The sequence below is a fragment of the Pleurodeles waltl genome, chromosome 12 (genome assembly GCF_031143425.1).
Source record: "Pleurodeles waltl isolate 20211129_DDA chromosome 12, aPleWal1.hap1.20221129, whole genome shotgun sequence".
Taxonomy (NCBI): domain Eukaryota; kingdom Metazoa; phylum Chordata; class Amphibia; order Caudata; family Salamandridae; genus Pleurodeles; species Pleurodeles waltl.
This window is the reverse complement of record NC_090451.1, coordinates 236,968,004-236,981,388: the sequence shown is the minus strand read 5'-3', so window position 1 is coordinate 236,981,388 and position 13,385 is coordinate 236,968,004. Positions and strand designations below refer to the sequence as shown.

The 13,385-nt window shown below is 47.8% G+C and overlaps 1 protein-coding gene across 1 annotated transcript in view; it reads right to left on the bottom strand.

The window, feature by feature from the left end:
• The window catches only part of LOC138267111 (polycystin-1-like protein 3), a 522,747-nt gene that overhangs the window by 353,902 nt on the left and 155,460 nt on the right, over positions 1 to 13,385 (bottom strand). Inside the window, exons 10-11 of the mRNA XM_069215961.1 lie at positions 5,794 to 5,895; positions 5,074 to 5,249 (exon numbers count right to left, since the gene is read on the bottom strand). Coding sequence (XP_069072062.1) covers positions 5,074 to 5,249; positions 5,794 to 5,895 — 278 coding nt within the window. The remainder of the gene's footprint in view (positions 1 to 5,073; positions 5,250 to 5,793; positions 5,896 to 13,385) is intronic.

Below are 13,385 nucleotides of genomic sequence, written 5' to 3'. Positions count from 1 at the left end.
ACTAACCCCCCAGACCTAAACACGCCCTTAAATTTAGTATTTAAGGGCTACCCTGAACCCTAGAAAATTAGATTCCTGCAACTACAAGAAGAAGGACTGCCTAGCTGAAAACCCCTGCAGCGGAAGACCAGAAGACGACAACTGCCTTGGCTCCAGAAACTCACCGGCCTGTCTCCTGCCTTCCAAAGATCCTGCTCCAGCGACGCCTTCCAAAGGGACCAGCGACCTCGACATCCTCTGAGGACTGCCCCTGCTTCGAAAAGACAAGAAACTCCCGAGGACAGCGGACCTGCTCCAAGGAAAGCTGCAACTTTGTTTCCAGCAGCTTTGAAAGAACCCTGCAAGCTCCCCGCAAGAAGCGTGAGACTTGCAACACTGCACCCGGCGACCCCGACTCGGCTGGTGGAGATCCGACACCTCAGGAGGGACCCCAGGACTACTCTGATACTGTGAGTACCAAAACCTGTCCCCCCTGAGCCCCCACAGCGCCGCCTGCAGAGGGAATCCCGAGGCTTCCCCTGACCGCGATTCTTTGAACCTAAAGTCCCGACGCCTGGGAGAGACCCTGCACCCGCAGCCCCCAGGACCTGAAGGACCGGACTTTCACTGGAGAAGTGACCCCCAGGAGTCCCTCTCCCTTGCCCAAGTGGAGGTTTCCCCGAGGAATCCCCCCCTTGCCTGCCTGCAGCGCTGAAGAGATCCCGAGATCTCTCATAGACTAACATTGCGAACCCGACGCCTGTTTCTACACTGCACCCGGCCGCCCCCGCGCTGCTGAGGGTGAAATTTCTGTGTGGGCTTGTGTCCCCCCCGGTGCCCTACAAAACCCCCCTGGTCTGCCCTCCGAAGACGCGGGTACTTACCTGCAAGCAGACCGGAACCGGGGCACCCCCTTCTCTCCATTCTAGCCTATGTGTTTTGGGCACCACTTTGAACTCTGCACCTGACCGGCCCTGAGCTGCTGGTGTGGTGACTTTGGGGTTGCTCTGAACCCCCAACGGTGGGCTACCTTGGACCAAGAACTGAACCCTGTAAGTGTCTTACTTACCTGGTAAAACTAACCAAAACTTACCTCCCCTAGGAACTGTGAAAATTGCACTAAGTGTCCACTTTTAAAACAGCTATTTGTCAATAACTTGAAAAGTATACATGCAATCTTTATGATTTGAAGTTCCTAAAGTACTTACCTGCAATACCTTTCAAATGAGATATTACATGTAGAATTTGAACCTGTGGTTCTTAAAATAAACTAAGAAAAGATATTTTTCTATACAAAAACCTATTGGCTGGATTTGTCTCTGAGTGTGTGTACCTCATTTATTGTCTATGTGTATGTACAACAAATGCTTAACACTACTCCTTGGATAAGCCTACTGCTCGACCACACTACCACAAAATAGAGCATTAGTATTATCTATTTTTACCACTATTTTACCTCTAAGGGGAACCCTTGGACTCTGTGCATGCTATTCCTTACTTTGAAATAGCACATACAGAGCCAACTTCCTACAGTAATACCTTGAATTGGTAATGTTTCCCTTGTATAACAAACCTGAGGTATTTTCTGTGAGCTGGATGGATGGGTATGTGAAAATACACATCTTTTAAATCTAGTGTTGACATGTATTCTCCCTGTTGCAGAAATGGGACTACATCTTGTAGTGTCACCATGTGGAAGTGTTCTGATTGAATGTAGAGGTTGAGAGTCCTGAGATCTAATATTGGCTTTAGCGTTTTGTCCTTTTTGGGAATAAGAAGTACAGGGAATAGACCCCTGTTCCTTTTTGATGATGAGGCACTAGTTCTATGGCTTGTTTGGTTAACAGTGCCTGCACCTCTGTTTGTAACATTGCCAGATGTTGCGATTAAAGTTTGTGCGCTTTTGGGAGGAATATCTGGATGAAAATGTGTGAATTCTATGCAGTAACCATGTTGGATAATTAATAGTACCCATGTGTCTGTTGTGATGTTTGACCATTGATTGTGGAACATTTTCAGTCTTCCTCCCACAGGGGATGTGTGTTGGGGGAAGGTGATGGCAAAGTCACTGTTTATTGTTAGTGGCTTGCTTTGCAGATTTGAATTTTCCCCTGGATTTGGGAAATTGCCCCCTGAAGGACCTTCGAAATCCCCCCTCTTTGATATTGTGTTTGGTATGAGGGCTTTGTTCGTGAGGTGGATGGCTCTTGGGGCTGTGGTCTGAAACCCCTCCTATACTGAGGTTTCTGAAATGTCCCCCTGTATTGGGATGAACAAAGCGCTCCCATCGCTTTGGCCGTGTCGGCATCCTTTTTCATTTTTTCTATGGCTGTGTCCACCTGTCTGCCGAATAACTGCTGTTGGTTGAAGGGCATGTTGAGGACAGCCTGTTGGATCTCAGGTTTAAAACCTGATGATCTAAGCCATGCATGGCACCTAACGGTAACTGCTGTATTTATGGTTCTTGCGGCTGTGTCAGCTGAGTCTAGTGCTGAACTTATCTGGTTATTTGTTATTGCCTGTCGCTCCTCTACTACCTGCAGAGCTCTCTTTCGGTGTTCTTCGGGGAGAAGTTGAATAATGTCCTTCAGGGGTCTCTCAGCAGCAAACGTTTGGAGGCGAGGGGGTGTTGGTTTGGTCAGGGAGGGACTGAGTAGAGCGTTGCCCCTTTGGGCCTGGACACTATCGGACAGATCCCCGGCCTCTACCTTGAAAGGCTTGCGGGTTCTGCTGTTGCGGAGGCAGGTGTGGACATTGCCTCTGGTGGATGCTTATTCTAAACCCTCAAAGGGGTGATACTGCTGGGGAAACTGCTGTATGGGTGGTGCATGACCAATGGAGCATGCATTAGCTTTACTCTTCAAAAAGCACTCAAGGGCAAAGTCTCTATTGTCCATGATGTGCCAACAAATAACATGTCAATTAATGATGCCTGGACATTGCTTGAAAAGCCTGTAGATCTAATCCATGCATGGTGCTAAAGCACCAGACTCTTAGCAATAGCCTGACCAAATTACGTACTTCGCTGCATCTTGACCGAGAAGTATCATTTGCTGGAGGTTGGCTCGGAGATCGTCCTGGACCGTGGGCAAAATGTTACTCACCATGTCCCATAATAAGTGTGAGTAGCGCCCCTGGAGTAAACTTGAATTCACAGCCCTGAAGATAAGTCTGGTAGAGGAGACCATCAGTTTTCCAAATGCCTCCAAGTGTTTGGACTCTGTCTGGAGGGGCAGTGGAAAAGGCATTTAAGTTTAGTCTCCTTCTGAAAGTCTGAACTACTAGACTCTTCAGTGTTGGGTGCTAGACAGGAAAGGATGCCCTCCCCTGGAGCTATCCTGTGTTGTCTGTCAATGTGTCTACTGCTGGAAGAGGAGGGCTGCAAGATCCTGCTTTCCCCAGGTACCAGGAGAGTATCCGTGAGGGCTTCACTGAATGGGAAGACCAGCTCTTAGGAGATCTGCCCTGAATGCAGGACTTCTGTGAGGACTCTGTTTCTTACCACCACTAAAGGTAGCTGGAGGACGAGGGCTTATGCGGGCCTCCTGATGAGCATTGCAAAAGATACAGACACCACTCGGAGGTGCCAGGTGGTAACATGAGAAGCATCCATGCAAACAGCCTCCGGGACGTCCAAAGCAAATTTCTCCTCATTATATAGTTGCAATTCGTCATATCTGTAATAATCGTCGTGGGATTCACTTCAGACTCCCACTGGACTACAGGCTATTCCTCCAGTGAAAGGCATGTCAATGCATAAGGGGCCGGTGCAGGCCTCAGTGCTGTATGAGAAGTCAGGGCATGCGTTGGTCGTGGAATCAGGGCAGACCCATAATGGGGTTGAGAAGCAAAATTGGTGATAGGGACGGATCCACTGGTGATAACCCGAATGGAGGCATCCTTGGATGCGTGGGGCCTTAAGGCACATCAGAGGGATATGGTAGGGGACCGAAAATCCACAACAAAGACCCTTTGAAGGCCTAGATCTGCAGTATCACCGGTGGCCCCAGGAACTTGGGCTGAATCGGTGCTAGCTAGAGAATCTGTTCATGGTTGGAGATCAAGACCGAGGCGTCCCCCGACATCGGTGCAGCTTCTTTTGACAAGAGTGATGGGAAGAAAGGGTCTAGCACTTTGACTTCTTATGTTTCTTCTCTGATTTTTTACTTTACCTGAACATCCAGGGTGGGATTACAACCTCTCTCAGTAACGGCCTCAGAGCGAGAATGTGTCCTTGACTTTGACCGGGCTTTGGGAGCTTTCCTGAGATGCTCAGCAGTGTATTGGTTGAGGCTTGGCCTCATGGTCCCAGATGACTTTCGGATTTATCTCAGCGCAGCAGCCATAAGATTGTAAGTCCCTTGCACACTGGAAAAAAATTTGAAAAAGTATTCTGTCAAGTGACATAATCTGAGGGATCGAGCTCAGAATCTGCGTCAGAAGGTGCAGAAAGAAAGAAAAGGACATCAAAGCATGAAGGTGACAGTTATTTGTGGCCCGATGTGCCTTCCAAGACACAACAGAACCAAAGCCACGCTACACCACTTACAGGAGTGTAAGGAAATTGTTGAGAAAAATCTCCTGATCCAGTCTGGAGCCTGGAAGTATTCACAAGGTGAGGAATCCACAATTAGAAGTGCCCATCAGAACTTGCATTTACTGAATACACATTTCAGAACAGAATATAGATTTGCCATTTATGTCTGGAAGACACTTGGCAGAACTGGCACACTCCAAAGGACAATGAAGAGATCAATGAACAGAGAGAGTCCATCAAGGGAAAGTGTGACCAAAGGGATAGGCCACGGTGGGGTTTACACAGCTAAACATAGAACCTCATTCCATCCATCAAAGATCCTAATGTAGCTGCCAAGTCCCACATTGATTAACCCACTCAGAGAAGACCAGTATATGCAGATAGGGCAGGCAATTCCCTACACACTTTACTTCTTCATCTGTTCATAGACTACTTGTAGTTGTCCTTTATGGCCTGCAACAGGCCTTACCAACAAAAACCAAAGCAATACCAATACAGGTCATTTAATAGGAGCAAAATCAAACCACTTGCACATGAAAGAAGAAAGTGACACTTACCAGGCAGGGCTCAGTCCCGAATTGTCATGCCAAAGTCTAATGCTGTGCAGCTCACCCAGGAAGCAAGTTTTGAGGAGGAAGATGTCTACCCCTCCGTGCTCAAAGACTGCTTTCCCAGGATCAGTCAAGTGGTGGGGTTCACTTTGTGCTTCTGCACCATAAAGTGTAACAATGACCTGGAAGCAGCAAAATGTTCATTTAAAAACTATTCCCACAAATCTAGCCAACAGATTGAACTGAAGCACTAAAAGGAAGATGGGGAATGGTTCTATTTATGTGATGAAACATAAGAGTTGCCTTATACTACTAATAACAATTACGCCATTTCAGATACACTATTTTTTCATGAGATACACATACAGTTGATCTAAAATAGAACTTAATTACATAGCCAGTGGTTATTCTCAAAATGTGGTGTGGATCTGCCCCATCACAGATTGAGAAACCCACTTTATGTCACATGGAGAAATAGTACTGCTTGTGACACCTGGAAAACATGAAAGACAGATGTCAATGGATATTCCAGCTGACACCAGGAAGAGAGGCCAGAGACAATAAAATGGCGAAGATTCTCCTGTAACAGCAAAAAGTATACTGTGATATCTACTTTCCTACGGCTGCTGAGGTCGGTTTGTCAAAACATTCTATCAAATCTCCACTCTGTCACACTGTGGACCAGAGCAAACAGAATGGGTGAGAAGGGATACTAACTGTACCAACCTTAGCAGTTGTGGAGGCACCTCTGCGATATCCAGTAAAAACTTTAACCAGGTAGCGGGAATGATGGGCTGCGTCATTGTCAGCAAGAACGGTGACCTTCACCTGTACAGACGAGAAGAACAAGTTACTTAACTTCGGAAACGCATTTTCTGGCCTTATCTTAAAATATTCTCCAAGCGTCAGACTGGATCCAGAAGCTTGTCAAACAGTGCCTTTGAGTACTAGTAGGTGGTGTCATTCTGCTCTGTGTCATTGTCATCCGCACCAGAAGTGATGTGCCCGGTGCCTATATAAGCGCCACCCCAGCACACTGACATCAGTTACGGTTTTGTTTCTTGTTTATCTGACAGAGACTTTTAGCTGCAGATTTTAGAATAGATACCTAAGCTATACCTCTCCTGAGGTGGATCTGCAAACAGATTTAGGCCAGGAAGTCCTGGAGGATCGAATGGGCAAAGTGCCCATCCCGATGGACCTGACTGTCTAGGCAGTAGTGCTTGGTAAACATGTGCAGAGACACCCACGCTGCCACCTGACAGATGTCCAGGACAGAGACTCCGCAAGCTAAAGGAGGGGTTGCAGCCTTTGCTCTGGTAATAAGAACATGCAAGCTTTTGGGTAGTTTCTTATTGGCCAATGCATAGCAGAAATTAATGGACAACACAATAGATTGTGAGATGGATCTTTCCTGCACAGCCTTTCCTTTCTTCATGCCAATGAACCCAATGAAGATTTGACTGTCCACCCCGAACTATTTGGTATGATCAATGTAGAAAGACAATGCTCTTCTTGGGTCCAGGTGGTGTAGTCTCACCTCTTGGAAGGGTGAGGTAGAGCAAAGAAGGTAGACAATATGATGGTATTGCAGACATGAAAAGGTGTTACCAGTTTTGGCAGGAAAGGGCACGTGTTCTTAGAACCAGATTAGGGGGGGGAAAAGGTCCTTTAAGGGCAATGCACAGTAAGTGCTTGCAGTTCAGTAACCCTCCTGGCTGATGTAATGGCCACAAGAAAGGCTGTCTTAATGGTCAAGAAATGAAGAGGGCAAGTGTGCAAGGACTCAATCGGTGTGCACATAAGGAAAGCCAAGACTAGGTTTAGGCCTCATTGGGGCATGATGAAGGTTTTGGAGATGGGTGTGATTCACAACTCCACTAGACATACGGTAAAGACCCAGATGGGCATCAATCAGGTTTCTGTCCAATACTATGAAGAGGGGAACTCTCCCCCCTGTAACACCCTCAGTTGGCATGAGGGACTTCATCTGCAAGACCGCTTTCCCTCACCTGACACCTTTGCATTTACTGGAACTAGAGCACCCTTTGCAGATAGAGGAGATCCAAATGGCGACCAGCCAAATGACTTGAAACAACACCCCTAGGACAGACTGTTTCCCTGCGGAATATTATGCAACATTTCGAGCTACCCTTGCCCCTCAGTTGCTCGAGGTCTACCAAGAAGCCCATCAACCGGGTGCACACCCTGATTCCCTATGACAGGCCCTCAAAGTAGTGCTACCTAGGCCTGGCAGGGATCCCCTTAAGGTGGACTTCTACCACCTATTATCAATGTTGAACATTAATTATAAAATATTAAGCAAGGTACTTGCCAATAGGCTGCTTGCTATGCTCCGCTCTTTGGTCCACCAGGATCAGTGCGGGTTTATTCCCCAACGAACAACCTACTACAACACACAGCGGTTATGTCATATGATAGATGCCTTGGCAGGGACTGCTGACCTTCCGTCCCATACTCTTGGTTGGTCTTATTTGATGCTGGTGATGGAAGCCATTTCAATGGATCCTGAGTTTCTCAGCTAGGTTACGTTGCTCTACACAGAACCACAAGCGGGGGATGACTACTGGGCATCATATACCACGCCGATTTAAAACAGGGAGATGTACCCGACAGGGATGCTCCCTTTCACCCATAATTTTTGCACTGGCCATAGAGCCCCTTGCCGCACTGCTATGAGCCAGGGGGCCTGACTGAGGTATACCCGTAGGTTCAGAATGGTACACTGTCTCCCTCTACGCAGATGACATACTGGTGTACATATGGGACCACGTGCGTACACTGCCAGCCCTCAATAACTTACTAGACCTCTTCAGCAATACAGCGGCCCTTAGTGATAAGTGGGGAAAGCTCTGTATCTTTCCCCAGTGTCAGATGGAGCACAATAACTAGGAAGCTCTGGAGCTTGGTCAGCTCACTTAGCATTTTGAAACTTTCAGATAACTGGGGTTGAATATAAATCACAAAGATAAAGATCTCCTGATGCTAACAGTGGTAGTGCCCTGACATCCATACATCAGTCCTTGAGCCTTTGGAAGTGCTTGCCCTTTTTGCCCATGGGCCACGCATGTATTGCGAAGATGGTTGTTCTCCCGCGGCTCTTATACTTTTTGCGGGGATACCAGTAATGCTGACTAGAACCTTTTTTAAAGACCTATGAGGATTGGAATCTGACTTGGTATGGGGCAGAGCGTGGAAACAGGTCGTGATCCACATACTTCAGTGTCCACTCCAGGAGTGTGCCTTGGGGCACCGGGCATTGAGCTTTACTTTGAAGCAGCACAGCTGCAATGGCCCATGCCTTGGCTGGCTAGAGACCTATTGGGAGACAGTAGGTCAATTTATGAAGAACTGGGAGATATGGGAATACTGGACTGGTTGCTCTATCCCAGGGGCACGACTAGGGGACCCAGGCAAACTAGCGCAAGTAGCTAAGCTCTGCTGGAACAGATATATCAAATCTAGGCATGGGCATATTCCCTACCCCATGCAGGTGTCACTGTGGAGTAGAGCCACAGCAAGAGCGCTGCTAGAAGGCACGCGATCGGCCCCCATGGTGGGAGGCAGAGGTATCCAGATTCTGTGATCTTTACAATGAGGGCACTCTACGATCTTCCAGGATATGCAAGACACCTAGGGACTAGGAGCCAGCCTTTTCCTGGCCTACAATGCACTAGTACTAGCAGTCAGAAGTACGTGGGCTGGGGGCAGGACGACCCAGCACTCCATATTGGGCTACAATGTTTCCTCACACATGAGTTGGGCTGAAGGGCAATCATGGTGCTTTACAAAGCACAACAGGTTGGGGATGTGGTATGCCCCGAAGGGAGGACAGTCTAGGTGCAGCACTAATAGGGAAACAGTGGGGGATGGTAGTTGAACAGGTGAAGCGCATATAACGCAATGCCCACCTACATTGCACCGGCTGCACAGAATGTTCCCGGGGGTGACTCCAGCCTGCTCACAGTGCAGCCACCCCCAATGCATCCATTAAACATATGGTGTGAGAGTGCCCGCCACTGGTGCGAGTATGGGTACAAGTAATGGAACACGTGTCCAAGATGATATACAACTGTTCCCTGATCTCCTTCTGTGCCTCCTTGGGGGTAACACAGCAAATAAAACTCACCAAATATTATATGAAACTGGCTCACTTGTGCAAGTCTTGCCAATCCACACCCAGCTAGTGATACAGGTATGGCAGGAGGACACAAAATATTTGGGCTGGGAGAAATAAAACTGAGAACAGACTCCATTGTGGAATGGCGACCTCCTGTGGGCATTGATAGGTCTGGAACACCTTGGAGATGTCTGGAGGGCCATGAAATGGTGACCTTTGAGGTCCTCCATCAGGAGTATGACATGGTGAAGACTGAACTCTGCAGCTACTTACAATTCAGACATGCTCTCCGATGCCACATACTGGAGAGAGAACAGCTGCCAGAGGTAGCATCCTTGGAGAATCGCCACTTGTCAGCCCTTTTGGGGGAAGGGGCCATTTCGATGACCTATAAGAAAATAATGAATAACGTCCCAGTCCCTCTCACCCCCTTGAGAGAGGGATGAAAAAGGCACGTTGGAATCTTGGAGGATGATGAATTAACAGAGGCTGTACAAAGCCCTAGAGAGGTAGCGATCCAAGCAGGCTTTCGACTAGTCTAACTACGGATTCTCCATAGGGCTTACTACTCCAGGGTGCTCATACTTAGGGTGGAAAGGGGGGAGTCAGCACTCTGCCTGAGGGGCTGTTGGCAGGAAGTCACCTTTTACCATATTTTGTGGCAATGTCAATCTACATGACTCTACTGGACTGGAGTGTTACAGATTATGACCAAAGTCCTTGGGAAAACAGTCCCCCGGAGGCTAAGCTAGTTCTATTGAATATTACAGGAGAGGAGCCCTGTCAAAAGTATCAGCTGCTCTGGTTGGCGGTAGCGGCAGCTGTGGCCAGGTGTAATGTAGCGAAGGTCTGGGGTACCTCTGCTCCACCACGCATTGAAGATTGGGAGTCCCACATGGACTGGTGTCAAACGGAGGAGCAGGTGGTCTACCAAAGTAGGGGCTGCACCAAGAAATGGGACACGGTTTGGGGCAGCTGGTGCAGTTACTGGGAGGTTTGAATGGAGGGGGTGAGGAGAGCCAGGGGTGGTTGGATGGACCACCTATATTATGCCTATGTTCTTGTCTGACAAGTGATATGTCTATGCTTGAAATTGTTTTTGGGCCTTCTTATGTAAGTGTCCTGCCATTCTTACAACCGTGTATTTACTGTATGCTGAGCTCACGCTGTTTGCAAATAAAAAGAATAAAAAAACAAAACTGGTTGGCTTGGCCTTGACTCTGTTTAAGCACTTGATTGCAATGGCTTGGAAAGCTGTGCAGATATTCACAGTCACTTGTTGGCTCCAGGTGGCTCATAAGTGGGAAGTAGCCGAGGCGGACGCTATGGCATGTGACCAACAGCTTAGAGGAGGGGAAGGGGGTACTACACTTTGGGATACATATGTACTCAAATTGTTCGACAAATGAACCGACCAGCTCCCTAATCTGCTATGCCAGTCGGCGTAAGATTGCTGAAGGCCCTGGTAGCGGTTGCACAAGGGAACTTGTTCTCCTCCTCTCCCACTTAACAGAGGGAATCTGGATAAACTGATTTGTAGCCCCCGCACCCCCCATACACCCCTCACCACCCTGATGTCTCTACTACATGTATTACCTACATTGCAATGATTTGCCCATGCCTCATCTGCCGCCTTTCTGGCCCAAGTCAGATGTTTATAATTATTTGTTAATGTTTCAGTTTGTATATGTTACTGCATACTCTTCTAATGCACGTATCGTAGTGGCTTGACTTGTTTTGCTATGATGGTTTATTGGTGCAACACGTCATCATTTACTGTATTCTATCGACACTTTGCCTGCAACAATGGTATAATATGGATCTATAAATGTTTTTGCTGTGGACCACAATGTTGACTCTCTATTTGCCTTATATGTGACCTGCTTTTGTACTTTTAAAATTCCAACAAAGAAATATAAAAAAGTAGGGTATTGGAGAATCATATGTTGTAATCCTTTCAGAAACCAAGTCACAACATGTGACTTGAACAGGGAGGTTTGATCCGGCAACCGCAAGAATGCTGAAATGGCTCAAAGGTTCCCTTTTAACAGTGATTAGGACAAAGCCTTGCTGGGCTAACAAAAGGTCAAACAACAAAACCTCAGACATGGGTGAAGAAAGAGGGTCAACATTTTTGGAAGCACACTAAGCCACAAACTGGTCCAAACTGCTGGCCTACACTGTCTTGATTGAGGGACGCCTGGCTGCCATAATGACATCACAGACTTCAGGAGGGAGGGCAAAAACTGTCAGCTGCCACTGCTCCAACTCCATGCATGAAGTTTAAGTGTGCGCAGGTTTGGGTACAGTAACCCCCTGTTGCTGCGACAGGAGATCCTCCTGCGAGGGCAGCCTGATCGGAAAGATACTCATGCTCAGGTGCTCTGAATACCGGTTCTATCCTGATCTTCTTGAGAACTCATGGCAGGAGTGGTTTCGGCAGAAAGTCGTACAGGAGGCCTGAACTCCACAAGAGATGAAATTCAAGAGTTGCCTTGGAAACTCCAGCACACAGAAGTGCTGAAGTGTGTTCTTGGAAGTGCCAACAGATCTAACCAAGGTTTCACCCATTTGAGGAAGAGACCTTACACAACCTCTAGATGGAGACACCATTTGTAATCTACTAAGCATCGACGACTCAGTTTGTCCGCTCTTTAGTTCAGAGAGCCTGCCAGATGTTGAACCACCAGCGAAATTCCCTGATGTTCCAGGCATGTCCCAGAGATACAGAGAACCCACAACCTGCCCTGTTTATTGCAATATCACTTGGCAGTGGTATTGTTCTTGAACAACTGAAACAGCCTTACCTTGAGAGAAGGAAGAAATGCTTTCAGTGCCAGGTGAATTGATATCAACTCCAACAAGGTAATGTGGAGCTGAGACTCCTCAGGGAGACCAAAGTCCTCTGATCTTCACCTCTCCCAGATGGCGGCCCCATCATAGGAGTGACGCATTTGGGAAGGGAGAGGGTTCTGCCACTGACCCAATCGTGGTTCAGCCATCACTGCAGATCTTATGCAGTTCCCTCTAATATCTGGACCAAGTCGGAGAGATTCCCTAAATGCTGCACCATCTGGGACTTCAAGTCCCACTGCAGAGCCTGCATATGCCAACAGGCATGTGTTACCAACAGGATATAGGAGGCCATGAGGCCCAGCAGCCTCAGAGACAGTCTCACCAAAATCCAGGATAGAGGCTGAAATATCAGAATCATAGCCCAAATATCCTCGACTCACTGTTCCGGAGGATAGGCCCAAAACGTTACTGTATCCAGAAAAGCTCGGATGAAAGGGAGCATCTGAGAAGAAGTCAGGTGAGATTTCGTCACTTTTGTAGTGAACCAGCAAACGCAGAAAGTTTGCTGTAGTCTGGGTTTGGAAAACAACTTCCTGCAGCAAGCCCACCTTCAACAGCCAATCGTCGATGTAGGGGAGGACTGCAACCCCATAACCTCCAGAGGAGAGCTGCAACCACTTCCATCAAATTGATGACCACCGGAGGGGGCCGCTGGTAAAGCTGAAAAGGTGCCCAGTGAACTGATAATGTGGCCCACCATGAACCGAAGGTAAAGCCTGTGGGCCAGCATGACAGGAATATGGAAGTAGGCCTCCTGTAAATCCAGAGCTACCATTTAGTCTCCAGGGTCGAGGGCAGACAGAACCTGAACTAATGTTAGCATCTTGAATTTTTCCTTCTTCAGGATGAAATTGTGAGGGTGCAGGTCTAAAACAGGGTAGGGGCCTCTGTCATTTTTTGGGCACTAGGAAGTAGCAGCAATAACAACCATAACCTACTTCTTATAGAGGCACTCTTTCGATGGCTACTTTGACCAAAAGAGCCTGAACTTCCTGACCGAGCAGGGAGAGGGGGTCCTCCATCAGCTGGTCTGAGGATGGTGGCATTGGAGGCATGGTTTCTTAGAAAAGGGATGAGGAAACCCTGCTGAACAATTTGTAGTACCCACTTATGCGATGTTATGGACAGTCAGAGGGGCAGGTGATGGTGGATCCTACTACCCAATGGTTGCCTGTGATAGAACAAGAGCAAAGTAAAGTGGTTTCGAGGCTGTGGCTGCAAGGGTGGTGGTGGAATTGAGAGAACTCTGGCTGTGTGTCCCATAAGGCTTGTGGGAGCCACGCCTACGGCCTCAAAAGGAATGGGGAACCATTTGGCTTTG